Source organism: Pyrgilauda ruficollis, unplaced genomic scaffold (genome assembly GCF_017590135.1).
Source record: "Pyrgilauda ruficollis isolate IOZ18807 unplaced genomic scaffold, ASM1759013v1 scaffold21, whole genome shotgun sequence".
In the NCBI taxonomy this organism is placed as follows: Eukaryota; Metazoa; Chordata; class Aves; order Passeriformes; family Passeridae; genus Pyrgilauda; species Pyrgilauda ruficollis.
Genome location: NW_024520318.1, coordinates 8,413,196 through 8,439,934, shown reverse-complemented (window position 1 = coordinate 8,439,934; position 26,739 = coordinate 8,413,196). Strand labels below are relative to the sequence as shown.

The 26,739-nt window shown below is 62.7% G+C and overlaps 4 protein-coding genes across 12 annotated transcripts in view; 2 read left to right on the top strand and 2 right to left on the bottom strand.

The window, feature by feature from the left end:
- Positions 1 to 3,811: 3,811 nt before the first annotated feature.
- On the bottom strand, positions 3,812 to 7,131 carry LOC121353626 (mitochondrial ubiquitin ligase activator of nfkb 1-A-like). Its single transcript, XM_041467602.1, has 4 exons — positions 6,570 to 7,131; positions 6,247 to 6,334; positions 6,047 to 6,167; positions 3,812 to 5,283 (listed from the first exon to the last, which is right to left on the bottom strand). The coding sequence occupies exons 1-4, from the start codon at positions 6,831 to 6,833 to the stop codon at positions 4,587 to 4,589; spliced, it is 1,170 nt and encodes a 389-aa protein (XP_041323536.1). The 5' UTR covers positions 6,834 to 7,131; the 3' UTR covers positions 3,812 to 4,586.
- Positions 7,132 to 7,698: 567 nt separating this feature from the next.
- Positions 7,699 to 15,892, bottom strand: ECE2 (endothelin converting enzyme 2). 4 transcript variants are annotated; one of them, XM_041467600.1, is made up of 19 exons: positions 15,848 to 15,892; positions 14,113 to 14,199; positions 13,591 to 13,735; positions 13,187 to 13,402; positions 12,988 to 13,112; positions 12,699 to 12,845; positions 12,557 to 12,622; positions 12,196 to 12,384; positions 11,664 to 11,806; positions 11,435 to 11,549; positions 11,079 to 11,189; positions 10,787 to 10,885; positions 10,622 to 10,699; positions 10,342 to 10,445; positions 9,938 to 10,048; positions 9,567 to 9,634; positions 8,726 to 8,916; positions 8,550 to 8,645; positions 7,699 to 8,427 (listed from the first exon to the last, which is right to left on the bottom strand). In XM_041467600.1, the coding sequence occupies exons 1-19, from the start codon at positions 15,887 to 15,889 to the stop codon at positions 8,251 to 8,253; spliced, it is 2,310 nt and encodes a 769-aa protein (XP_041323534.1). In that variant the 5' UTR covers positions 15,890 to 15,892; the 3' UTR covers positions 7,699 to 8,250. The 4 variants fall into 4 exon arrangements, with proteins under 4 accessions (XP_041323534.1, XP_041323531.1, XP_041323532.1 ...); XM_041467597.1 differs by having other exon boundaries at positions 10,622 to 10,885; XM_041467598.1 differs by having other exon boundaries at positions 8,240 to 8,427; positions 8,550 to 8,916; positions 10,622 to 10,885.
- A 1,669-nt stretch (positions 15,893 to 17,561) lies between these two features.
- PSMD2 (proteasome 26S subunit ubiquitin receptor, non-ATPase 2) lies at positions 17,562 to 24,873 on the top strand. The gene is made up of 21 exons (XM_041467596.1): positions 17,562 to 17,737; positions 18,475 to 18,531; positions 18,908 to 19,072; positions 19,320 to 19,441; positions 19,802 to 20,026; positions 20,130 to 20,288; positions 20,559 to 20,703; positions 20,893 to 20,953; positions 21,211 to 21,357; positions 21,519 to 21,625; positions 22,016 to 22,143; positions 22,223 to 22,310; positions 22,652 to 22,814; positions 22,910 to 23,011; positions 23,099 to 23,244; positions 23,463 to 23,546; positions 23,671 to 23,839; positions 23,926 to 24,020; positions 24,174 to 24,300; positions 24,388 to 24,506; positions 24,587 to 24,873. Exons 1-21 carry the CDS (start codon positions 17,603 to 17,605, stop codon positions 24,767 to 24,769), a joined length of 2,727 nt encoding a protein of 908 aa, XP_041323530.1. The 5' UTR covers positions 17,562 to 17,602; the 3' UTR covers positions 24,770 to 24,873.
- A 1,076-nt stretch (positions 24,874 to 25,949) lies between these two features.
- EIF4G1 (eukaryotic translation initiation factor 4 gamma 1) overlaps positions 25,950 to 26,739 on the top strand; it is an 18,147-nt gene continuing 17,357 nt past the window's right edge. For 5 of the 6 annotated variants that reach the window (XM_041467672.1, XM_041467667.1, XM_041467666.1 and 2 more), the window contains exon 1: positions 25,950 to 26,070. The gene's annotated coding sequence lies outside the window, so the exon portion shown is untranslated. The remainder of the gene's footprint in view (positions 26,071 to 26,739) is intronic. The other variant, XM_041467664.1, reaches the window with a different exon arrangement.

The window sequence follows — 26,739 nt, the reverse complement described above, 5'->3', positions numbered from 1 at the left end:
GCTCTCCTGGCAAGGCAATTCATTTATTCATGCCTTTGCTGGGGAACCAGCTTGAACTTTTTCATGTGAAAGCTCCTGCTCCTGTGAAAAGTGCCTGGGAAAATAGGCAAGAGGCCCACGCTGAGATGTGGCCTGCTTTTCCCGTTGCTGAGCCCACGTGCCACTGCCCGTGGGCAGGGACAGGCAGAGCGTGGCACGCGCGGGGCCGGGGGTGAGCGACAAGAGCAGCAGATGGGCTGTGTGGGATGTGAGTGGCACCGGTGCAGCGCTCCAGGAGGGCTCCCAGCCTGGCAGGCTGCCTGGGAGAGGCTGGAAAGGGGTCACCCTGGGAATGGCCCCACATATCCCATACCTGTATTTGCACAATGCCTCACACCTGGGGGAGCTACTTGGCTTGGCTGTGGGGTGGGGGGGAGCTCTGTGGGCCTGGGATTTGGGGTGTGGGAAGGACTGTCTGCCCATCCCAGGCAGGAGGAGGGCTGGATTTGTGCCAGCACAGCTGGGCTGTGGGTGGGACAGGGCAATGATGTGGCTCTGGGCTCTGCATCTCCTTGGGGCAGCTCTAGTCTCTGGTTCCCCAAGGGTGCTGCTTGTCACACATCCCTGAGTAGCAGGGGAAGGTACCAAGGACATGAATGTGCGTGGGCTGGCAATGGGGTGCATAAGAGACCCCCCTCATCCCCTGCCATTGCATGTAGCATCCCCCCTGGTGAGCCAGATGAGCACCCTCCTTCCCCTGGCTCTCATCCCACCTTCCTTATTCGTCTTTTAGCAGCCACGTAATCTCCTTTCTTGCTTCCTTTGCAGCCTTTTGTCCGACACAAAGCCAGCTCCAGCGGAAAGAAGAGGCTGTGGGAGTGGGAAGCACGGTGTTCTTCCTTCCCTGGCTCCGTAAATCTGGGCAGCAGCCCCTGAGCTGGGACACCTTGGGGATGATGCAAGGGCTGGGGGCCAGCCTTGCTCCCCCAGTGGATATGGAGCTGGGACACACAGCATCAGACTCCCAGCTGCAGTGGGGCTGGCAGTAGAGGTTGTGCTGCATTGTCCACACTCAGGCGATGCTCTGGGAGCTCACCAGTCCCTGCCATGCCCTAGCTCCACACCTGGATACTGCCCCTGAGCCCTGCACTCTTGTGGGAATTCGGGTGCCTAGTCCAGGTGCTGTGATGGAGGTGAGAGCTCTTCCTGCAGTCACTGATGGTTCAAATGGTTTTATGGTGGAAAATCACCTCGTGTGTGTGCAAGAGGCTCGTGGTGGAGCACGTCCTGCCCATGCTCTGCAGGGACCCTGGGCAGCTGGAGCTGGGAACCACCAGGCACTGCCATCCAGTCCAAGGCCTGGCAGGAACGGGGTCGGTATCCCTGCAGGCAGTGAGTGGATGCCAGGGATCTGAAAGGAGGCAGGAAGCATCAGCCACAGGACCCAGGGCTTTCCCTGCTGCACGTCTGGGAGGTGGTGCTATCACCTGGGGCTGGTGCCACAGAGCTGGGGGCTGCCAAGGCATGCCAGGAGGCCAGTGCGGGTGCCTCCATCTGTGTTGCTTCCAGCCCTGCCAAGAAACGTGAAATGGCACTTCTGTTTCACAGCAGTGGCAGCCACTGGGGGCCTCACTGAGCGCCTGCTGTTGGCAGTGATGCTCTCCCCGAGTCCCCATCCCAGCACGAGGGACTGTGCCCGTCCCTGGCTGTTGCTGCTGGCTCTCAGTAGCCACAGTCCAGAGGGGGATGCCACTTGTGTGCTGCCTGTGCCAGAGTCCAGGTGTTTTGGGGGAGCAGAGACACACACTGGGCTGGGTACAGACAGTGGGGATGACCTTGTGAGATGATGGTTGTGGTGAAAACTGTCACCACAGGGCAGAGATGTTGGGGGACAGGTGTCCTGCTTGGCAGCTGTTCTGTGGGTGAGTCCAGGGCAAGTGTGCAGGAGTGGCATGCTCCTCATCTTCTGCTGTTCCTGCAGCTGCTGCTGTGGGAAGATCAGGCTGTGTCTGAGGGAGGGACAGTGTCTCCCCCTGGGAAGAAAGACAGGTTGTCATTACTGAGATGAGTTTGTCTGTCTCTGTGCACAGCCTGGCTTTGAGACGGGGGTGCCCTGTCAGGGCAGGTGGAAGGAGGATGGCACTGTCCCCATTCCTCACATGAGCTGCCTGGGACACAGCTGCGATCGTGGCATCTGAGCAGATGGAGCACCCCCAGCACACTGCCTGGGGCAGGGGCTTCACGGAGGGTGCCCTGCCGAGACCTGGGAGTGACAGGGGAAGAGCAGAAAGGGGGGGTAGCCAACCCTTCTGGGCAAACAGCCCTGCTGGGGTGTGAGGCTCCATCCTCGCCTGTCACCACATATCTGGTCACCATGACAACAGACAGGGAGGCAGGCAGAGCGGGCTGGCAGCCCTGGGGGGAGCGGGTGGAGGCCATGGGCATGGGCTGGCACACAGGGGCACCCTGTGGGTGTGAGGAGGCAGCTGTCAGGATGTGTGGCCTGTGTGACACGGAGGGAGGCTGGGCAGTGCTCAGCCAGGCACTGTGAGCTCCCCCCTGTCCTGCTCCCGACCAAATACTCATGGGAGGCACACAGTGGGTTTGTCTGGTGATGTGGGCACCACAGCGTGGCCGGGCAGCCCCTGTGCCAGCCCCTGCCGTGGATCTGGCATGGCAGGCTCTGGCTGGTGCTGAGCTGAGTGGGTGAGTCATGCTGCTGCCCGGAGCCATGCCAGGCAGGACTGGCAGCTGGGTCTGCAGCCAGGCCACTGCTGGGCTGGGGGCCTCCTGGGAGTGGCAGAGAGCGGGTGGGGCTAGAGTAAGGCTGTGCCCCAGCACTGGGGGGTGGCAGCCTCCCTCCTTGCTGTCAGCACAAGGGATGTGCTTCCTGCCCTGGGCACCTTTGGGGCCAAAGGGGAGTAGGGGGCTGCAGTCCCCTCTTTAATTGTCCCATCCTTGTCTGGCTCTTGGGCCCTGGGGAACGAGGTGAGCAGTCTCGGGGAGCAGGGGCACCCCCCGCCCTCGCCGGCCCACGCGCCCACTCGCGCCAGCAGCTCTTGGCATGCAGGGAGTGTGTTCCTGGCAGCCCGGCCCTCTCCCATCTGGTATTTATCTCCTTCCCGAAATCCCTCCTGCTGCGGGGGGGATGCCCGATGCTGGGGGGGGTGAGAGGGGGAATCTGGGCCCCACTGCTCACTCTGCAGCCCAGGGAAGAGGTTGCGCTGAGAAAAAGGCAGGGTGGGGGAAAAGAACTCCCCCACACATCCCCACAAAAAGGCATGTGGGTCCCAGGAGGCCTTATTGGGTCCTCTGGGGCCTCCTATCTGGTTGTGAGTCCTGGAGGCAACCCTGCCAAGGTACCTTTGCCCCAGGCAAGCTCCCAGCCCGGCTGTAATTGTGGCCACTGCCCTGGGGAGGGGGCACATCATCCCCCTCCCATCCCAACACTGCTGCCTGGATGACAGTGGCCTGCCAGCCCTGTCCCCCACCCCCCAAACCCTGGATGCCCCAAAGCTGCAGGAGCCAGGAGAGCCCATGGGTTGCCTGGGCAACTGCAGCCAGGCAGTGATGGGGAGCAGTCCAGGGGAGCAGTTGCCATGGAGACCCGAGGAGCACAATCACCTTGGCAACGGTCCTGTGTGTCCTGCCACCCCCTATCCAGGGCTGCAGCTGGAGGAGATGCACCTGGGCTCCATTGTCAACCTGGGTCAGCTCCTTGGATGAGGAAGGAGGGGAGGCAGTGGTGCTCACCCCTCCAAGGGAGAGCCTTGGCTCCCAGCACCCACCCAGCCCCCAGCTTAACGGCGCGAAGGAAGAGGTGAGGCCAAGCTCAGCTCCTTGGCTTTATCACTCCACACACCACTGCAAGTCATTCCCACACCCAGTCCCGTCTGGGAGGTCAGCAGGAAAGCCGGGTGCAGTGGGGCTGGACATGAGGGCAGGCTCTGTGGCACTTTAAAGCTGCTCTCCCTGCAGAGAGTGACAGTGGGACACAGCTCCCATCTTGGTGATAGAGCAGCTGGCAAAGGGACTCATCACTGGCAGCCTTTGGGTGTCCCCAGTGTCATCTGGGCAGTGGCTGTAGGCACATGGATTGGGGTGGCAGGACAAAGGTGGCACCAAGGTATGTCACTGCAGTGGATCAGGGGAGTTTGGGTCTCTGCCACTCAAATGCGCCTGCTGTGTCCCAGCAGCCCTGGTCTTGCCCTCATAATCCTCCCCATAAATCCACACACTAGAAAAAAGCCACAAGGGAGAAGCCCTGTGTGGCTTTTGGGAGGTGATGGCTCAGAAAGAGACACAAGTCCAACAGCTGGGAGCCAAAGTAGTGCCCCAGTGTGTGGCTGGGGTCTCAGCTCCTCAGCTCAGGCATTGTGTAGATTTTCCCCGAGCCTTCATGTTTAGGGGGGTCCTTCTGGCAGACAAAGGAAGGATGAGGAGGCTGTAACTCCCCCCCTCTCCCCAAAACAGATTGAAGGGCACACCAAGGCCCCTCCCTCCCAAAAGGAATTGCACAGCTGTGTGCGAGTAGACAGCTGAGATTTCTGCAGGCTCCAGGCTTGGCCCGGTTCACGCTGCCCCTCCCTGGGCACCCCCAGCTGCTCTCAGGCCTGGTAGAGGGGCACCACGCGCTCAATGGGCCCCCGGCAGATGGGGCACAGGCGGGTGGGCAAGGCTTGGAAGCAGCGGAAGCAGCAGCAGATGTGGCCGCAGCCCAGGAGGACGCACTCGCGGGGCCGTGACAGGCACACCACGCAGGAGTCCTCGGGCGCCCGCTCGCCGGTCTCCTCCCCATCCAGCTCCTTGTCCTCCTGTGGCTGCTTGGGGCGGGAGCGGCGGTAGGCGCGGCACAGGGCGTGCAGGAGGACGGCCAGCCCCGCCGCCGCGCACAGCAGCGCTGCCCCCTTCCAGAGCCCGCTGGCCGACTCCAGCTCCGACAGCACCGTCTGCCAGTCCCCCAGGCACAGGAAAAACTCGCCTCCCTGGGCCGGCGGCTGGAGGTGCAGGGAGCCGTCGGGGTGCAGGGACAGCTCCCCGATGCCCGTCAGCCCGGCCCCCACCCGCAGCATCTCCTCGGTCTCCAGGATGCCCTTGGGCTTCTCCCCGATCAGGTACTGGCCCAGCAGGTCGCGGAAGCCGTGGGATGGCTGCTGGAAGCGCTCGTACACCATCTCCAGGGGCAGGCAGACGGCTTGGAGTGGGCTGTCCACACTCACCTGCGTGGCTGCCTCAGGGCCTGGCGAGGCCAGCACGAAGGGGACTGTGTAGATCTGCTCTGAGAGCACCCGCTCGCTCTCGCTCCTGCAAGTGCAGAGGGTTGGGGTGTGGAGAATCACACAATCAGTCAGGCTGACCTCTGAGATCATCATGTTCAGCCTATGCCTGAATATCAGCCTGTCAACTGGACCACTGCACTAAATGCCATGTCCAGTCTTTCCCGAAACACCTCCAAGGATGTCAGCTCCACCGCCCCCCTGGTGGTGAAGCCTCCTGCTCCCTGGACAGCTCATTCCAATGTCTAATCATCCTCCATGTGAAGTTCTCCCTAATCTCTAACCAAAACCTCCCCTGGCACAGCTTGAGGCCATTTCCTCTTGTCTTGTCACTGGTTGCCTGGGAGAAGAGGCTGATCCCCACCTGGCTACAGCCTCCTTTCAGGGGCTTGGAGAGAGCAATAAGGCCACCCCAGAGTCTCCTCCAGGCTAAACTCAGCTCCTCCAGTTCCCTCAGCTGCTCCTCATCAGACATGTGCTCCAGCCCTTCACCAGCTCTGCTGCCCTTCTTTGGACCTGCTCCAGCAGCTCAGTGGCCTTCCTGAGTTGAGTGACCCAGAACTGGACACAGGACTCGAGGTGTGGCCTCACCAGTGCGGAGTACCAGGGGATGATCACTGCCCTGCTCCTGCTGGCCACAACACTGTGAAGCTCTGAGCTCTCAGTGCTGAGCTAAGCATAAGGACTAAAGTCTTTAACCAAGTTATTTTCTGCCTCTCACGTGGCCCCAGACGATGGGGTCTGGACTCGCTGCTGCAAGCCCCCTCCTGCGGCTCCTTCTCATCACTCACCAGCTTCGGGCCAAGCTGTTCCAGATCAGCCGATGCTCCTTCAGCAGCAGTTTCTGGATCACGCCCTGCAGCCCCTCATGGTAGTGGCTGCTCAGTGCAGCCTGGGCTGGCAGCACTATGCCTAAGGACAAGGGATGTGTCACAGCCAAAAGAGGAGATCCTGGCCCTTGTCCCTCGTGCAGGGCACAGGGTGTCCTTACCTTCCAGGGCAACATAAGGCAGGCAGCGCCCCTCAGCTGCAGACACCAGGGCTGGCAAATTGTCATCGACCTGGAGCTTTGGGGCCTCCTGGAAGAGCATGGACTGAGTGTGAGTATGGGCAGGGACAGGGCAGTGAATAGGCCAAGAATGGCTCTGTGGAGATCTCTGGCCTGCAAGATGTGGCCTGTTCAGATGTGCATGTCATGAAGTCGCCAGAGGATGGAGCAGGCTGCAGGCATCAGCGTGTGCACCCAAATCAAAGCGTGGAGGGCAGTAGGGAAGAGACAGGGGGCAGGAAAGAGCATCTAAGAGACAGGGCTACCTGTATGCGTGCCACGACTCTGGATTTCCTCCTGTACAGGTAATAGAAGAGGCCAGAGAAGGCGAGGCTGGAGCCCAGACACAGCAGCTCCCCCGGAGTGATGGGTTTGTCCATGGTGCCAGGCTTGGGCGACAACGCCTGCAAGGTGAGCATGTTGTCTGGGGAATGGGGCCGTGTCACCCATGAGAGGGAGATCCCACTGGCCCTGTTCTGGAGGCAGGGGTGTCCCTGGATCCCTGTCCCCAAGGCAGCGCTTTGTCTCATTGCCTCTGACCCCAAGGCAGGGATGCTCCTCCGCCCCTGTCCCCACGCTCTGCCGCCCCAGGGCCAAGCCTGCCCACTGGGGGCAGTTCACCTTCAGCACCCACAGGTGCCCGGTACCCGCCTCGACCCTGCATCCCGGGCCCAGCCGGGGCCCAGTCCCGCACCCGGGACCGGGCCGAGGCCCAGCACCCGTGACCCAGCCCGGGGCCTGGCCCGGGCTCCCACCCGGGTCCGGCCCCCGCGATCTGTCCCGGCCCAGCCCCCCGCTCGGTCTCGGCCCGGCCCCGCCGCCGCGCCCGGCCCCGATGCCCCCGTACCCCCGAGGCGCCCAGACCCGGACCCCGGCCCTACCGCGCTTCTTGCTGGGAAATGTAGTCCAGCCCTCGTGGTGAAGCGCCGGGCCTGCCGTGACCGAACTACCCCTCCCAGCATCCCTCACGCTGAACTACAGCTCCTGTCATGCTCTGCGTCGTCCGCAGCAGAACCACGACTCCCAGCAACCTTTGCGAGCGCCGCTGTCCGCGGCCGAGGAGTCCCGCGGGGTCCCGGTACCGGGAGTTCGGGAGACCCCGGGGTGGGGCTGGGGCCGCGCTGTGCGGGGCGGGACGGGCCGGGGCGGGCCCCGGAAGCCCGGAGTGGAGGCTCGGGACAGGCAGGGAACTCCCGTGGCTCTGAGTCGTCCCCACCAGCCTTGCCGTGTTCTTCCCCGCACCTCGCTTCCCTCAGGGAATGTCCATGCAGACATCTCGCCCCCGCTCCCCTCCCGGGGTGTCTCGCCTCCCACGCGTCCCCAGCCTTGCAGCCACCCCCCAGATCCCACCTCTCCCCCCGCCCCGGCACCGCCAAGGACCCGGAGCTGCTGGAGTAAGTGGAAACTGCTTTTAATCGTTAAATAAACTCGGCGACAGCCACCCACAGCTGAAGGCACCAGAGTCCCCGCTGCCGCCCGCTGGTCCCAGCAGAGGTGGATGGGGAAGCCAAGCTGGAGTGGGAGGGGACAAGGGAAGCGCGGAGCCGGGTGGCCCCCAGCCTCCATCTCCGGCGGGTTGGGGGCAGGAGCAGGGGCATCGTGGCTCTAATGCTTTCCCCGGGACCCCTTTGACCTGCCCGCCTGAGGGGGGGACGCAGCGCAGGGGACACTGAGCTGGGCCCGACTCAAGCACATCAAGGCTGGGGGGCAGAACTGCGTTTTGGGGGTGCTACAGCCTCTCTGCCGGCCGTGCCCAGCCCCAAGGCGTGGATGGGGCTGCGGTGGGTGCCTGGCGTGGGGCCGTGTGTGCCGGGGAGGGTGCAGAGGTGGGGTGTGCAGTGTGAGCACAGGAGGGGACTGCTCTCTGCCCGTGGCCAGCTCCAAAGGTCTGGGGAGGGGGAGCACAGCAGAGTATCATCCCCTCTGTCCCCAGCACCCTCCCCGTCCCTACCACACCTCACAGTGCTTGCCGGGGTTCATGGGGGAGCCCAGGGGGCAGCCGAAGTGTTCGACAAAGTCCCGGGAGTTGCTGAGGGTGCCGATGACACGGTACTTGTCGGGGCTGTGGGGGTCGGTCACCAGCCCTTCGTGGGAGCTCTCGGGCGTCCTGACGGAGCACCACACCTGGCGGAGCGGGAGCGGCCTCAGGGATGGGGACAGAGCACCCCCGGTGCGGGATGGGGAGCTGCGGGGTGGCTCCGAGCAGCCAGGGAGGCACGGGAGCCCATCACCTTGCTCCGCCCTACCTGCGCAAAGCCCACGAAGAACAGCTGGTGGTTGGTGAGCCCCAGGGCTGGCAGGCGCTTCTCCTCCCCGTTCTTCTGCAGCCAGGACTTGTAAGCCTGCGGGAGAGCTGGCCTGAAGCTCCGGGAAGGGACAGACAGGCAGGGGGTTCGTAGCCCCTCGGGATGGCGGCACTCACGTTGTAGGCTGCCTTGAGCCCGCCGTTGTCGGCGATGTTCTCGCCCAGGGTCTGCCGCCCGTTGACCTTCTCGCTGTGGATGGTGTAGCGGCCGTACTGCTCCGTCATGCACGCCGTCCGGTTCTTGAAGGCCTCCAGGGAGGAGTTCTGCCACCATGGCCGCAGGTTTCCCTCTTTGTCATATTCCCGTCCTGCAGGACCGAGCCGTGGGTTGGGGTGGGACCAGTGGAAGCCGTCCCTCTGCAGCCCCTCAGCTGCAGGGGTTCCCGAGGCAGAATGGGGTGTGGTGGGGGAATGGGCACCGGGGGATGCCAGGGGGACCTGCCACCTTGGGTCTATGCCCAGGGGAGAAGGCATCCTCCAGCCCCTGCTGTGGGCAGGCTCTGCCCAGGGCTCAGCCATGCACTTGGGTCCCCAGGCATCCCCCAGTGCATTCTTGCTATCCCAGCCCAGATCTGTGACCCCAAATTCCCTCATTGACCCCATGTCGGCTCCGGGGCTGAGGTGAAGGTGCAAAGCAGAGTGGATGCGAGAGGGACCCATCCCATGCCCTGGAGGGAGGAGGATGAGAAGGGGGCTGGGGCTGCAGACACTGTGTCCTCACCAAGCGGATGAAGCGAAAGCTGCACAGAGAAGCCGGGGGAAGGTATCGGCAGGTGCCACCTGGGGAGACAGGACGATAGAAGGGGGTGGCCAGGGGGGCACGAGCACACACGATGCAATGGATGGCAAAGCGGGACCCCTGTGCACCCAGGGCACCTCTTCCCCATGCCAGGGGCAGGGGCTGGGGGGGACAGGAAGGTGACAGGGGTCAGGGCCAGCGCTGCCTGTGTGCTCTCACCTTGGTCGTCAAACGCATGGGTCAGCTCGTGCCCCATCACCACGCCGATGCCACCAAAATTAAGGGCTCTGTGGAGCCATGGGAAAAAACCAGGTAAGTACAGGATGTGTTAATGATGCCATTGCAGCCACCCCATCTCTGTCTGGGCACCCCATGACACTCTGCTCCAGCTGGAACCCAGCTGGGAATCACTCCTGTTGGGGACACTGGTGGCCCTAAGGGGACTCAGGCGGTCTTGACTGCAGCATGTAAAGCCTTGAGGGACACTCAAGGCCTTCAGGGCTTTTGTTTGTGACTGTGGGGGGACTTTGTGGCATGCTGGCTCTGATCCAACCCATGGCTCCAGGAGGTGCCCCCCATGCCAGACTCACTTGGGGTGGTTGCGGGCGTAGAAGGGAGCCTGGAGGATCCCAGCAGGAAAGACGATCCCATTCTTGGTGGGCAGGTAATAGGCATTGACAGTCTGTGGGGTCATGCTCCACCTGGGCAGGGAGGTGGGACAGGGTACAGGCAGGGGTGTGTCCCTCTCACCCCAGCCCCAGCGCCCTCCTGTGCCACTGCCCACCACAGGGCCCTGCCCAAGGCTGACACTTCTGCCCCCATGCTGTTACCAAGGACCTTGCCTGGGGATAAGCTACAGCTACCACAGGTGACCTGTGCTACCACAGGTGACCTACTGTGCTGTGCTACCCCTTGAGGGTGACCTCCTCCCCACTGAACCAGTGCCACCCAGGATCACATCCTCCCCTCCTCCCCACCCTAGCCCACCCCTTACTGGTCGCGGTTGGGGGGCTTCCGGAGTTGGTCAGCCATCACTTTGGCAGAGAAGTTGTAGAAGTTGAGCATGTTTTGGAAGAAGGAGTCCTCAGAGACCTCGTACTGGTGAGGAAGAGGAGGGATGAGGACACTGAGGTGGTTCCCCACACCCTGGCCAGGATGAACTCAGTGCTTGGGTGGCTTTGCATAATGTCCCAAATAGGGACATCGCTCAACAATGGGGCCCCCCCAAGCTTGGCATGACCAAGCTTCTCCCCCACAAGCCAGGTGCCCCCTACCCCATCATAGACGTCGTCCAGCTCCTTGTTGTCCAGAATGAAGTCAGGGAAGCCAATCATGTCGTAGATGGCATCCGCCTGCATGGGGAGAGGCCCCAGCAGTGAGACTGGGGGACTTATATGGACAGAGTGAGGTTTCCCGTCTACTTCCCTCCCTGGGGTCACCTTCTCCTTTGCAGCCTGCCTGGTCTTCTCATCCATCCAGTCCAGCTGGTCCAGGGATACCTCAAAGGCTGCACGGATCTCGCTGATCATCTCCTCAGCCTGGGGAGGGGAGAGAATGAAGGCCCCCTTCCCCCCACAATGCCTCGGTGGGGCAGGGTGGACAGGGTACAACCTCCCCAGGGCTAGGGGTCCCATTTTCCAGCTCCCTGCCTTCCAGCCCTGGGGCTTGGATAGAACTGGGGAGGAACCACGGATGGTGATGGGGAGGGGATGGGGACAGAAGTATTCTCACGATGGCCTTGCTGTCCCGGTCAAAGGTGGCTTTGACGAAGAGAGAGCCCAGCGCAAAGCCCAGTGTGTCATCTGTGTTGGAGATGCAGGTTTGCCAGCGGGGCGTGCAGGACTGTGGGAGCGAGATGAAGGTCCGTGAAACCCTCAGCCACTCCCCTGCTCCCCTGCCTTCACCCAGCCTGGCTCTGCCTCATCACAGGGGAGATAGGCAGCAGCAAAACCCCCATCTCAAAAGATAAGTGGGTTCCCACTGAAGCATCCAGGTCTTAGCATCCCAAGGGCATCTGAAGGACAGAGGAGGTCCTGGCTGCTCCCAGGATGAGTGCAGAGGGGTCTGATCCCAGGGCCCTCTGTTACCTTCCTGGTGCCATAGAGTGTCTCCAGCAGCCTCTCCTGGGCTGTCTCGAAGCGCTGGTCCAGGCTGGAGGCGGTCTTCTGCACCAGGTTCCAGATCAGGTAGTTGTTCAGGATGCTGCGGGGGCAGAGAGATGCTGCAGCTCACACGGTCTATGACTTCAAGACACTGATGAGCCCAAAATGTGTCCCTGCTGTGGGGGCCACAGCCAGGGATATGAAGGAGCCTCACCTCCTGTCAGTGTCATTGATGAGGTCAGAGACCTGCTGAAGGTAGGTGTCCCCATACACAACCACAGGCTCTGTGTCCGCCAGCTCCAGTGGCGCCAGGGCATAGGAAAGGTAATCCAGCCAGTCAATGGCAGGGGCCAGCAGCTGGAGGGGACACAGGAAAGTGGCACCAGGGGTTTGGCATAGCTATGCTGCATCCTGCTCAGCATGCTCAATTCCTGGGGCAGGAACTGTGTTTTCTGGGAAGGACTCAAAGTCCCTTACCACTCCAGATCCTTCTCTGCACCCCTCCTGCTGCTCTTAATGCTGCAGGACAAGGAGGGGACCCCTGGATCCCACAATATGAGCCGGCAGCTTCCCCCAGATGGTAACAACTGGGGGGATGGGCACTGCTTTTCAACACCCAGTGCATGTCCCACAGCAGATGGGGCTGCCTAGGGTGTCCCAGAGCGAGGACAGCAATGGGTACGGACCCCTTGGTGCCCCCATATGTCCCAGAAGGGTCTCCCCAGGCTGCTCTGGGCCATGCCCACCTGCAGCTCGGCAATGCTCATCTTGTGGTAGATCTTCTCGTCATCCCGCCGCTCAGCCTGGGGCACGGTGATGTTGGCCAGCTGGGTTTCAAAGTCCAGCACCTGCTGCATCTGGAGGCGGGTGGGCTCCGGGGTGCCCCCCAGCAGTGTGCCCAGCTCCACCATGTAGTCCAGGTACGCTGCCAGAACCTGTGGAACCCCAAGCCCTGCCTCAGTGCCAACAACAGCTCATCCCACCTCCCTGGGGTGGGCACCCAACAGGCAGGATGGAGATGCCAGGTGTGTCCCAGTGCTGCTCGCACCCCATTGCCATGGGTTTCCCCTGACTGCTGTTGGCAGCATGCCCAGCACCCAGCCTCACCCTCTCGTTGGCAGTCTTGTTCAGATAGTAATCCCGGGATGGGAGGAAAAGCCCTGACTGGTCCACCTGGGGGGAGAGAGGGGCAGTGTAGACATTCTGGTGTCCCCTGGTGTCTGCCACCCCTGGAGGCCAAGGTGCCAACCTGGATGATGTTGCTGTTGGAGCTCTTGGAGTCTGCACCCACATACACTGTGAAGAAGGGGGTTGCCCGGTATGTGCCTGACACGCTCTTGAGTACCTCCATGAAGCTGGTTTGATTCCAGGAGCCAGTGATATTCCATCCCCCAATCTGCCAGCAGACAGACCCGGCATGTCAGAGAGGATGGGGTGCATCCCCAAGGTTTACTCCCTCCCTGGTTATGTGAAGAGCTAAGCAAGAGGTGTGCTGGGCTGAGCCCTGAAGCTCAGCTCACATGTGGGTGTCTGCCCACCTTGTCGATGAGCTCCATGAGGGGCTGGGAGCCCAGCTCCTCTATCCTCTGCTCCTTGAGGCAGGACAGGTAGTACCGCTGTGTCTTCCGCTCTGCCTCGCTGCTGGAGTTGAAGGTGGCGTTTTCTGCGGGAGGCTGTGGGTCAGCCCCAGTGACATGGGGGTCACCCCCTCAGTGTCTGTGACCCCTTGGTGCCCACCTAGGAGATGCTTCATGATGGCCTGGTTCTGGTCCCAGATGCTGTTGAAGGTGCTCCACTTGGAGCGCCCATTGGGCAGCGGGTTCCTCTTAATCCAGCCCCCACACGAGTACTGGTAGAAGTCCTGGCACGGGTCCATCTCTGTATCCAGGGCCTCCAGGATCTTGCTGGCCACCCGGACACAGGCATCCGTCAGGCACGTGCTGTGAGAGGGATCTGGCAGGGAAGGCATGCCTGGGGCTGGGCGAGTGTGCTGGGGAAAGCCGAGGCACGGAGCGGGGCCAAGCCCTGTCTGTACCCCAGGATGGGCAGAGCACCTGGAGCAGGTACCCTGGGCTGACCCCTCACTCCTCATCCTCCCGTGTCCTCCCAGGTGTGGGGACACCGCTGCCAAGTCTCCCTACCTCTGCGGTACTGAATGGCCAGAGTGATGATGGCGACGCTGAGCAGCAGGGCCAGGGAGACGGCGATGGCGCAGAGCACCAGCTCCAGCTGGCTGCGTGAGGCCAGGCGGCTCAGCAGCGTCCCTGGCCCCTTCCGGAACCCCACCTGGGCAGGAGCAGGACCTGCCATCGCACCATGGGGGGCCAAACATCACTGCCCCCCCTTCCCTCCCTGCCACTCCCCAGTGCCTGGTGTGTCTGCATGAGGAGGTGGGGACCAGGGCATCCCTCCCCACCAGCCCTGGCAAGCCGGTGGTGGGTGCTGGCAGCCCCCCCGCAAGCCACAAGGAAGGACGATCGTCCAGGCACACTCTGTGCCGCATTTTGGCTGACTCCCAGCACATCCCTGGGGACAGCCATGTCTGGCTTGGCTCCCAACCCTGCTCCCACTGCCCACTTGGTTGCAGGCAGGCCCCAGAGGGTAAGGACAGGGGCTAGAGAGTATGGAGAGGGGAAGGATGGAGAAACCGGGGCAGACCTCACCTCCACGCTGTCGGGAGAGGCACTGCCATCCCCCGCTGGCTCCGGCCCCTCCTCGTCCTGCAGCGTGGCACGCTTGTAGTTGGGCATCTGCTAAGGGAGGGAGTGTGCTGGGGCAGGGGCGTGGGGGTAGCTGTTCCCCACCCTGCCACACCCTCTGGCTCTTATGGCAGGGCCGAGTGCCTGCTCAGTGAGTACACAGCGGGGCTGAGGCAGCCCCTGACCCCCCTCAGTGTGCCTGGGCCTCCCTCAGAGGTTGTCCCCAGGCCTGTGTGGCCCTGGAGAGTTCGGGGAGCACTGCTAATGAGGGGCTTGGGGGGCCGTCACCGGAGCATCCCTCTGCACAGCCATGGCACCAGCCCTGCCGACAGGTGACACATCGCCACGGAGACATGGTCCCCGTCACCAAGCAACGGTTTCCTAGTACTGCTGTCTCACCCCTCCTCCCCTGACTGGAACTTTCCATGCAGATGTGCACCGGTCTGAAACATCTGGAAGTTCTTCCAGCTCCATCATGCTCTGGGGGTGACCAGGATGCAGGACAGAGTGTGCAAGGGGAGAAGGGGCACTGCAGTGTGAACCAGCCAGCAGGGCAGGGTCCCCCTTACTCCTGGCCTTGCCAGGCAGCTTGCACAGATCCAGCCGTGAGGGCTGCTGAGGACTCAGCCAAGAGGGAGGTGGTGGAGTGGAGCCAGCAGCATTGGTGGGGGGGATAAGCCAGAAGAAAATGCTGGAGGTTTTGGTGGAAGGGAATCAGCAGTGCCGCTGGTTGTGAGCTATCCTTAGGCTTCAGAGTTAACGGCTGGGTGAGTTGCAGCTCACCCTCCAGCCTGTGCTGCAGACTAAAGTGAATGCCCAGCCTGCAGGGCTGGTGTCACAGGCCGGGAAGGAGCTGGGGTGGGATGGATGATGGGCAGGGGGGAAAGCAAGGAGAGTGCCTCATGCCCAGCTCTGCCCACTGCCACACTGCTGGGATGAGGAGGGGGCATTGCCAAGGGCTGCAGCAGGAGGGTGGGATTGGCAGGAGATGGCAGGAGCCCCCCACTGAGTCAGGCTCCTGGAAGATGCTGGCATTAGGAAGGATTGCTCAGCATCCTCTAGGAGCTTGGCCAGCCTGGCCCCCCCACCACCCCAGCTCTCTTCATCGTGCTCCTTTCTGCTCCTGGGTGGTCCTCATCCTGGGCAATAACCAGCACCCCCTCTCCAGCATCTTCTGTGGCATCCTCAAGGTAGGAGCCTATTTCTGGGGCTCCTCCTACCCCCTCTGTAGGGCTGAGACCCATGGGGACAGGGCCCCCTGCCCCCTCCAGAGGTGCTGTCTTGGGGCTCACCCTATGAGCAGCATTACCGTACTCGGTGGAGTGGGGTTTGTGGGGCTGAACCACTCCAGTTCCCTCTGTCCATTCCCAGGCAGGGATTTGGAGGGTGGGGGGGTCCCTCTTCCTCCACCATGGGAGACAGGGACCCTCTAGCCACTCAGTTCCCTTAGCCCCGGCACCACGCAGCCCCTGCATCCCATAGGCTCTCGCCGCCCCCCGTAATCCGCCAGTCCCCCCCGCCCTCCCTCCCTCTGGTTCCCGAAGCCTCCGCAGCCCTTCCAGCTCCTTGAGTTCTCCAGCCCCGGGGCTCTCCTGTGCCCCGACCCCCTCCTCCCCCCCTCGCCGAGCCCCTCGCCGCTGTCCCCCGTCCCCCCTCCTCTTGCTCTCCTCCCTGCCGCGCCGCTGCCCCGGGCACTCACGGCTTGTCCAAGCTCCTGTAGGGCCACGTTCATCCTGGCCATCCCGGGCCGCCTCCTGCCTAGCTCCGCTCCCCGCCCGGGCCGCGCCGGGCCCCCGCCGCCGCCGCAGCGCCGCCTGCCTCCGCCGCCGCCATGGCCCGCACCGGGCGCCGCGCTGCCGCCAAGACCGGCACCGGGGCTGGGCAGGGATGGGGCCGGGTGGCGATGGGGCCGCGCCGGAGGGATGGAGCCGCAGGGGCTGAGACCGGAGGCGCGCGGACCGCAGACACCGGGCGGGGGCGACGGGAGCCGGGAGGGGCTGGAGCGGCGACCCCGGTGCCCAGCCCAGTGGCACCGCTCAGCTCCGCTCGGCCCGGCCGCCCCAGCGGGGTGACCGCCGTGCTCACGGGAGGAGCTCCGCACCGGTATCGGCACCGGCACCGCCGCTTGCACCCCCGGAGAGCCGCAAAGGCACCCGCAGCCTCCCTCACCGACACCGGCGCTCGGACCGGCGCCCTCACCGACTCGGGCAGCACAACTCGGGCTCACATGCTGCTGGCCCGCAGCCGGCACCGGCACACGCAGACAGGGACACAAGGAGCGGCTCCTGTCTTCAGCGCTCAGGGGGGCACAGCAGCTCCGCACGGTACCGGTCACCGGCGCCGGCAGCGGCCGGTAATGGTCCACAGCGGCGGCAGCACGCCGTGCACCGGCACGCGGGCACACCCCCAGCGCAGCACCCGCACAGCTGGATGCACACTGACACCCCGCCCCGGTACCGAAAGGACGGCACCCCGATGTCACCCCTAGGCCCACGCCACACGCACGCAGGGGTGCACAGCCGTGGTCAGAGCCTTGGCAGTGAGCAAAGGCCGGGGTTGTGCACAACTTCACATCCTGCCCCGATAGCTCCCAGCCCTGTGTGACCCCCTGTCCGGGACAGGGCTCCCCGCAGGTCACCCGCTCGGTGCCCGGGGGTTCAGGGGGTGAAAGTGCTCCCCAGGGTACCAGGCGGGACCGGGTACCGGTTTGGGCAGCGCCACCTGGTTTGGGCAGCGCCCTGTCCATCCAGCCAGGGACACAGCATGGAGGGGTGTGTGTGAACACGGGTGGTGGGGCACCAGGCTGCCCACGGGTGTCTGTGACCTGCGGGGGCCACGGCAAGCCTGCCAGCAATGCTGCTTCACTTGCCCAGCTCGGGTGGCAGCGTTGCCCGTGCCAAGGTGGTGGAACCCCGGGGCTCCAGCCGGCAGTGCAGCAGCCGGTGTCAGCATCAGTGCCGGTGCCACTGTTGGTGCCAGTGCCGGTGTCAATACTGGTGTCTCAGTGTCGGTACCGGTGTCAGGGTCAGTGCCGGTGCCAGTGCCGCTGCCGGCGTCAATGTCTATGCCCGTGTCAGTATGGTGTCGGTGCCGGCGTCATTGTCAATGTCGGTACCGGTTTCAGTATCGGTGTCGGTTTCAGTGTTGGTGCCGGTACTGGTTTCAGTGTCAGTGCCGGTGTCAGTGTCGGTACCGGTGACAGTATCAGTGTCAGTACCGGTTTCAGTGCCGGTGCCGGTGTCATTGTCGGTACCGGTACCGGTTTCAGTGTCGGTACCGGTGTCAGTGTTGGTGCCGGTGGCAGTGGCAGTGTCGGTGCCGGTTTCAGTGTCGGTGCCGGTACCGGCGCCCCCAGCACGTGGGGCCGCCCCGCCCTTGGCCCCGCCCCCGGCGCGCGGCGGTGCCGTCACGGCGTTGCGCAGGCGCGGTGCGGCGGAAGCACGGCCGGGCGAACATGGACGCGGGCGGTGGCGGCGGACAGAGCCGGGTGCAGGGCGGCCCCGGGGCGGGCGGCGACGAGAAACCCACGCCGCCCTGGGGCCGGGACCGCCGGGACCCGCCCTCCGGGCCCGAGAAGGAGCAGGAGCTGGTGAGTGCCGCCGCGCCGCGGGCCGCAGCTGAGTCACGGCCCGTTCGGGCCCGCGTCACCGGCGGGGCAGGACGTCATCTCGCGTCACGGGGTTGGCCGGCATCCCTCCGGGAACCGAACGTCATCCCACGTCACGGGGGCGGCCAGCATCCCTCCGGGGACTCCCTCCAGCGCGGCCGCCTGACGGCAGCGAGGGGTTCCCTCCGGCGGGGCCCCGGGACGTCATGGGGTGCCCGCGTGACGCAATCGAGGGTTCCCCTTTCTGGGCGGGGGGCCCGGGGGTCCCAGAGCAGCGTTGGTGAGGGAAGCTGTGGTGTAACCAGGGGGTGTGTGTGGCAGTGGGCGCTATGGAGGGATCCCCGCTTTGCCCAGCACGGGCTGACCTTGGCTCAGGGGATCCCCGTGGGCTGAGGGACACAGTCTGTGGGTGAAGGGGCTGCTGTCAGTGGGGTGCCCCCCGTTGGACTGTGACCTGACGTGCCCCTCTCTGTGGGGCTGTTTTTATACAGCACAGAGTAATAGGAGAGGTGCATCTCACACCCCGGGAATGGGTGGTTTCTTTGGGAAGGAGCATTGCTCCACCCTGGCAGCACTGGGGCAGGGTGGTGTCCTGAGCAATGAGTGCATCCCTTTGTCCTGGTACCCCTGTGGCTTGGGGTGACATCCCTGCCTCTGTCACACTCAGACTTCCTGTGCTCTGCACCCTTAACTTTGCTTTTTTCTGTGTATTTTGGCAGTCTGAGGAGGACAAGCAGCTGCAAGATGAGCTGGAGATGCTGGTGGAGCGCCTGGGGGTGAGTCTGTGCTATGTCCCTCAGCAAGGAGTCCTGGCTAGGATTTGACTCTGTCTGTCTCTTGCTTGTGGCTGTTCCTAGTGCAGTGGAGATGGGAGGATTTTACTGTGAGTGGGGTGGGCCCCTGCTTGTCTGCTGTGATCTGTCCTCCAGCCTTGCTGCCTGTCTGACCTGGGCCCGAGGGACCTCTGTGTCCCTGGTGTGAGAGAGGCTTTCTGCCCTGCTGTGCCCTCCTTCTCCGGCTCTTGGGCTGCAGGAGGCAGCCCAGGGTGTGGGGCTGTTCTGCTAAGAGCCATGGCTGTGTTTGGGGAGGGCTGGTGAGGTGGTGGCTCAGGAACCAGCCCCTTGCTCCCTGACAGGCAGCTTCCCTCTGCAGGAGAAAGACACGTCACTTTACCGCCCAGCCCTGGAGGAGCTGCGGAGGCAGATCCGCTCTTCCACCACCTCCATGACCTCCGTTCCCAAACCCCTCAAGTTCCTACGGCCCCATTATGGCAAGCTGAAGGAGATCTATGAGAACATGGCTCCAGGAGAGAACAAGGTATAAACTCTTGGCCCCACCATCCCATGTGACTCAGGGGACAGTGCTGGGGCAGGCAATCGCAGAGCCCTCTGGACCCAGGGATCTAAAAGCACTCTGTGTGACTTGCTCCAGGGGATTATAACTTGTCAGGATTGTACCTTTGCCACCTGTGGTGGTTTGCAGGCACAGGGAGGGTGTTGTGTCCCTGGCTGCCCCTGGTTCCCTGTGCCTGGCCTGTGTCTGGAGCTCTGCATTCTTTCTGCAGCGCTTTGCAGCAGACATCATTTCTGTCCTGGCCATGACCATGAGTGGGGAGCGTGAGTGTCTGAAGTACCGGCTGGTGGGTTCCCAAGAGGAGCTGGCATCCTGGGGGCATGAATACGTCAGGTAAGCCTAAGGGGGACCCAAAGGGAAGGATAAGGGCTTAGGGGAATTTCCTGGAGCACTTTAGCTCTGGCCTGTGTGGGATGTGTCTTGACTAGCTGGTCATGTGTTCAGCTGTCCTTATCACACCTGCGCTTGTGTCGCTTCATGCTCTATTCATGCTGCAGAGGTCTTGCTGCCATGGCCTCTGAAATCTCTGGTCTTAACCTTGTTTCTCCTCTGGCCTTGTCCCCCATAAGGTGTGCAGAATGCAGAGCCTCCATAAACAGCGCACAGGCCTGGCTAACTGGGAGCAGCTGCTCCCCATTCTCATGGCTCAGTGAAACTGGTTTTTGTAGTGGTGATGTCCCTTTGTTCCTGCAGGCACTTGGCAGGAGAGGTGGCCAAGGAGTGGCAGGAGATTGATGAAGCTGACAAGGCTCAGAGGGACACACTCCTCACCCTGGTCAAGGAGATCGTCCCCTACAACATGGCCCACAACGCAGAGCATGAGGCCTGTGACCTGCTCATGGAGATAGAGCAGATGGACATGCTGGAGAAGTACATCGATGACAATGCCTACTCCAAAGTGTGCCTCTACCTGACCAGGTGAGGGGGCTTGGCAGGCTGAGGTGCTGGACAGGGCCTGATCCCTGCTGGGCCAAGGTTGCCTGATCTGGTTGTCACCCTCATGTCTGTCTCCTCCTTGAAGCTGTGTAAGCTATGTCCCGGAGCCCGAGAACTCGGCTCTCTTGCGCTGTGCCCTGGGCATCTTCCGCAAATTCAATCGCTACCCTGAAGCCCTGCGCCTGGCTCTGATGCTCAATGATGTGGAGCTGGTGGAGGACATCTTCACTTCCTGCAAAGATGTGTAAGCAGAGATGTTCCCTGCCCTCTGCAGCCTTTGCTCATCCTGGTGGGGCACGGCTCCCCATCTGGGCAGAGATAGGTTGGATCTGTCACTGTTAGAGGTGTCCGGGGTTTTGGATTGAGACTCTTGTCCCTGAAATGAGGATGAGCAGGAGTGGGTCATGTCTGTATGCCCTGGGCAGGGCAGGTTGGCTCACTGCTTGGTGAACCTCTGTTTGTGCTGGGGCTTGCTGGGTTCTGGACTCTCAGGAAACCCCTCCCCTCTGCACAGAGTTGTCCAGAAGCAGATGGCCTTTATGCTGGGCCGCCATGGGGTCTTCCTGGAGCTGAACGAGGATGTGGAGGAGTACGAGGACTTAACAGAGATCATGTCCAATGTCCAGCTCAACAGCAATTTCCTGGCCTTAGCCAGAGAGGTGAGCATCTCGGCTGGGAAAAGCACCCTGGGCTACCTCCAACTGTGGCTGCCCTGGCTGCCAGGCTCTGTGGTAAAATTTGAGAAGAAATCCATCATCCCCATGATCTGGGCCAGACACCACCTGGAGAGGTTGCCATTGTAGCATGTGCTGGCCAGGAGGTAACCCCCTTCTCCCTTGTCTTTGCAGCTGGACATCATGGAGCCTAAAGTGCCAGATGATATTTACAAAACCCACCTGGAGAATAACCGTAAGGGCTTGTGTTGTGGCTTTTATGGTCCCTGCCTGAGTGGAGTTCTTGAGGCTGCCAAGCACCTCTGAGCCTGTGTGGTCAGATGTGTATCTGAGGTGGGCAGATGGCCTGCTCATGGTCTCTGACCTGTGGATTTGGGCTTCTCCTTCCTGCTGATGGGACAGTCCTCGTTCCCCTGTGGTGTGGGATGGCTGCATGTTGAGGGCTGGCAGGGCTTCTGTTGCTGCTTTCCTCACCCTGTTGTTGTTCCACAGGGTTTGGGGGAAGTGGTTCCCAAGTGGACTCAGCCCGGATGAATTTGGCCTCCTCCTTTGTGAACGGCTTTGTGAATGCTGCCTTTGGACAGGACAAGCTGCTGACAGATGATGGCAATAAATGGTTGTACAAGAACAAGGACCATGGTGAGATAGCAGGGCTGGAGGTGCCTCTAGGCTTGGGGTTACCACCCTGTCCCTTTTGGGGTAAGGGTGGCTGAGCTGGCCTATGTCCTTGGCTACCACAAGCCCCAGACAGGGCACACCAGTTCAGGCCTGATGAGGGCCTTTCTTCCCTGGAACCACAGGGATGCTGAGTGCTGCAGCCTCGCTGGGCACAATCCTGCTGTGGGACGTGGACGGGGGGCTCACACAGATCGACAAGTACCTGTACTCCTCAGAGGATTACATCAAGGTCAGTGTCAGATCCTGGCTCTGTGTCTGCGTGGGGCAATCCTGCCGTGAGCTGGGTGTGCAGCTGACTGGTGAATGGTCCTTGCTTTGGTCCCCTGTGCAGTTCAGCTCCTGCACAGAGAAGGGTTGGATGCCCTGTGTCCCAGGCTTTTGAGCAGCTCACAGCGAGGTGCTGGTTTCTTGGGGACTGCCTGAAGCACCCTTAGGGCTCCCCTTGTCACAGAGCTATGACCTTTGGATTTCTCAGCTTGATCCAGAGCGGTGTTGCCCACTTTGTACCAACTTGCCCATCCTGGGGAGTGGGTGTGATGTGTGAGGTGACATCAGTCACTGGCTGGCAGGGGGCTTTGTGTGTTGCTGGCTAGTGTGTGATGGTGCTTCTGCCTTGCAGTCTGGAGCCCTCCTGGCCTGTGGCATCGTCAACTCAGGGGTGAAAAATGAGTGTGACCCTGCCCTGGCCCTCCTGTCTGACTATGTCCTCCACAACAGCAACACCATGAGGATTGGAGCCATTTTTGGGTAAGGGCCTGGCCCCAGCCTCCCCATGCTGCACAGGGTGGTGCAGCTCCTCCCTCACACCTCTCTGGACTCTGTGCAGGCTGGGACTGGCGTATGCGGGCTCCAACCGCGAGGATGTCCTGACTTTGCTGCTGCCTGTGATGGGAGACTCCAAGTCCAGCATGGAGGTAGGGCGTGAGGCAGGGTTTGCCTGTGATTCCTGCTTCCCCATCCAGTGCCCTGGAGCTCCTGGGAATACAAGCGCTGTCCTGCAGCCAGCTTGAGCCCCAAGAGCAAGGCCACGTGTCCTTGCCCAGCACTGTGCTGTGCCAGAAGAGCATGACCCTATTTTCCTTACCTGAGCTGCTGCCACAATGGGATTGCAGCAGATTTAGGAGGGTAGGAAACCATCAGATCTCCCAGTAGCCCAGATTTTCATAGGAAGTGGAGACCAAGGGTACCTAGTGCTATAGGCCAGCTTACTCTGAGCTGTCCCTGGGTATGACATGTCTCCTTCCCCCATCACTAGGTGGCTGGTGTGACTGCCCTGGCCTGTGGGATGATATCAGTGGGCTCCTGCAATGGGGATGTCACCTCGACTATCCTCCAGACCATCATGGAGAAATCAGAGACAGAACTGAAGGATACCTATGCCCGATGGCTGCCACTTGGCCTGGGCTTGAACCACTTGGGTAAGGCTGGACAGTGCCAGTGGCTCATGGGTTGGGGGATGGGGTGGGAGCATCCCTCCACTGCTGTCCTTTAACCACTACACTTTCCTTGACAGGGAAGGGAGAGGCAATTGAGGCCATCCTGGCAGCGCTGGAGGTGGTGTCAGAGCCATTTCGCAGCTTTGCCAACACGCTGGTGGATATCTGTGCTTATGCGGGTGAGTTGGGCTGGTCGAGGTGTGGGGAGGCAGGAGCAGGTCCAGGGTCCTCTTCCTGCTGATCCTGGCCCTCCACTTTCTGCCCAGGCTCAGGGAATGTCTTGAAGGTGCAACAGCTCCTGCACATCTGCAGTGAGCATTTTGACTCCAAGGAGAAAGAGGAGGACAAGGACAAAAAGGACAAGAAAGAGAAGGAGAAGAAAGAGAGCTCAGCTGACATGGGTGCTCACCAGGTGGGGAAATGTGGGCTGGGGTCTGTGTTCCTGGGGCAGGAACTGGCTTTGGAAGGGTCCCTAAGGCCCTTGTGGTGTCAGAGCAGAGGGAAAACAGCTCCCAGCTGGATCCCCTGCTCACCCTGTCCCTCTAGGCTTGGGGTGGGCACAGAGGCTTAAGAACTTGTGTGTTGGGCTGGGTGCTCCCTGCCTGGCGCTCAGTGCCTGTGTCCCTGCAGGGCGTGGCGGTGCTGGGGATCGCGCTCATTGCCATGGGCGAGGAGATTGGTGCGGAGATGGGCCTGCGCACATTCGGCCACCTGGTGAGTGACACCAGGGGACAGCACAGAGCTGGGAAGGGGTCTCGGACTAGAAACTGGGTATTGCCTCACATCTCAGTAGCCTGGCTGTGCTTGGTGATCTAACACCCATGTCCCCTCTGTGCAGCTGCGGTACGGGGAGCCCACCCTCCGCCGTGCTGTGCCCCTGGCCCTGGCTCTTATCTCAGTCTCCAATCCCCGGCTCAACATCCTCGATACCCTCAGCAAGTTCTCCCACGACGCTGACCCCGAGGTCTCCTACAACTCCATCTTTGCCATGGGCATGGTGGGCAGTGGTAAGCGTGGGGACAGCCTGGTTTGGGGGGAAAGGTGGGAGACCCATGCCTTGTACACTACTCTGCCTATGCCTCCTTGTCCCCAGGTACCAACAACGCCCGGTTGGCAGCAATGCTGCGGCAGCTGGCCCAGTACCACGCCAAAGACCCCAACAATCTCTTCATGGTGCGGTTGGCCCAGGTGATGATACTGTGCTTGTGTGTGGAAGGGGAAGTTTGGGGTCCCTGGGTGTGGGAGGAGCGTGGTGTACTGGGGATGTCACCCTCCTGAGGGCAGAGATGGGAGTCCCAGGTTACTCTATCATTCTTTCATGTACTTTCTCTGCCACACCAGGGCCTGACTCATCTGGGCAAGGGGACACTCACCCTGTGCCCATACCACAGTGATCGCCAGCTCATGAGCCAGGTGGCTGTGGCTGGGCTGCTGACCGTCCTCGTGTCCTTCCTGGATGTGCGCAACAGTGAGTGCTGTTGGCTCTGTCCCCCCAGTTCTCTCTGCCTCGCAGTGTGGGCATTGCTCAGCCCCTTTACTTCTGTCTTCCCTCCAGTTATCCTGGGCAAGTCCCACTACATTCTCTATGGCCTTGTTGCTGCCATGCAGCCCCGCATGCTGGTCACCTTCGATGAGGAGCTGCGGCCTCTGCCCGTGTCGGTTCGGGTAGGACAGGTAAGGGGCAGCCAGGGCTGGGGAGGAGTGTGCTGATGTCCCTCTGTGTCCCTGGCATTGATCTCACTCTTCTCTCACAGGCTGTGGATGTGGTGGGCCAAGCAGGCAAGCCCAAAACCATCACTGGCTTCCAGACTCACACAACACCAGTGCTGCTGGCACATGGAGAGCGGGCAGAGCTGGCCACAGAGGAGCACGTGCCTGTGACACCCATCCTGGAGGGATTTGTTATCCTACGCAAGAACCCCAACTATGATGTTTGAGCCAAGGGGAAGCTGGGGGGTGGGTAGGTGGTTTGGGAGGGGAGGGAAAAAACCTAGTTTGTTTTTGTTACTGAGAGTCAAGGAAATAAACTATGTGGAGACTAGTGCTGCCCTTTTCTCCTTGTGCTGGGAGTGGGCTGGGCTGTCATCCTTTTGGGTGTGCCTGTGGCCCGTGGAGGCTGTGCACAGTGCAGATCCCAACATGCAGGGTATGAACACAGAGTTGTGGGGTGCCGTGCCCCACAGCATCCAGCTGTGTCCTGTGCGTGTGCCTGGCACAGCCACATGTGCTCAGAGTGTCAACTCCCCTTTAGCCCAGCATGGCCTGTCCCTGGCTGGGACTGCCCTCCTGGGGGGTTTTGGCTGGCAACTCTGAACTTTCAGCTACCCTGCCAGATGTGCTGGGCTCTGCCATCATTTGGTGCTGCTCCAGAGCTGACACTGGGGTTAAAAGCAGTCAGGGAGGTGGGGATAGAAGCCACATGGGAAGTATTTTTAGTGAAGAGGAAGGCCCTGCCCTGTTTCCTAAACTGACAGCGTCTGGATCCTGCTGTGCCCCAGCTGGGTGAACAAGAGAGGCTGTGTCTGGGTGGGAGTGGGATGGATGCAGGGTGGGGGTAAGGTGCTGCGTTCTGCGGGGTGCAGCGTGGGGACCAGGTTCCCTGTGGGTGTGAGGTGCTGGGTGGGCTCTGGGCGGGTGCAGCTCCTGCCTGGGAGAGGGGTGGGTGCTGGATGGGCGCAAGTCCCGTGTCAGAGCAGATCCTGGGTGCATGCATGTCCCGGGAAGGTGCACGAGGGTGCAGCCACGGCTGTGGCCAGAGTTGGATGGAGCACGGGTGGGTGCACGCCGGGACAAGGTCAAGTTCTGGGCGAGGCCGGGTCCCGGTGGTGCCAAGCAGCGAATGGGTGCGGGTGCCGCTGGTGCCGCTCCCTGAGCGGTTGTGGGACCCGGGTGGTGTCAGGCGCCGGGTGAGCGTGCGTCCCGAACGGTGCCGGCGCCAAGTGCGCCCACTCCCCTCGTGACCCTGCCCGGGTGCGCGGCGGCGGGTCGGGACGGCGGGCGTGGCTGCGGGGATGGGGCGTAGCCATGTGGACCGCGGCCTCCGCCGGGACGCCGGGGCCTCGCCCCGCCCCGCCACGTGACCGCAGAGGCGGGGCGGGCGCGGCGACAGCGCAACGTGCGGGCCCCGCGGGGGGGGTGGGGGGGCGCCGGTACCGGGGCCGCGCGTGCCGCCCTATTCCTCCCCCTTCCCCGGGCTTCGCTTCGCCGGGCCTTGTCGCGCCGCCGCCGCCGCCACCACGTGGGTGCCGCCCCGCCGCCGCCACCCCCTTCCCACGCCCTGTCCCGTGCTTCGCTCCGCTGCTGCGCCGGGCCCCCCGCTCGTCCCGATGGTCCCCACATCCCGGTGATCCCGCGGCGGCGGCGTCGGTCCGCGCCCACGTGCCGGCCGGTGCACCCCGCCGCCGCCGCCGCCGCACACGTGCTCCCGGCGCCGCGCCCGCCTAGGCCCGGCGCCGCCGCCGCATGTGTTGCGAGCGCTGCCGCCCCCGCCCCGCCGCGACCCTCCTCTCGTGCCGCCGCCGGTGCCCGCGGGGCCGCGGTTGCGGCCGGCAGTGACACGTGTCCTTGGCAGAGGCCGCCGCCGCCGCGGGGGGGAGCGGGGCCGCCGGATGCCGCACCGGGCACCGCACCGCGCCCTCCCGCCGCCGTGATGGTGGTGCCGCCGCCCCGGGACGGAGCCGGCCGCAGCCGCCGGTTTGGCCTCCGCCTCGGCCTGGGGGCGAGGCCGCGCTTGGGCCTGGCGGGGCCGGCCGCTCTCGGGCCACCGCCGCGGCCTGTCCCAGCTCCGCCGTCGGTGATTCTTGTCTTGTTCCCCGCTCCCCCGTGCGTCCCCGCCTCCCCGAACTACTGCTCCCGTCCCCCGGCCCCTCACTCGGACCGAGCTGGGCCTTCCCGGACGCCCCCCCCG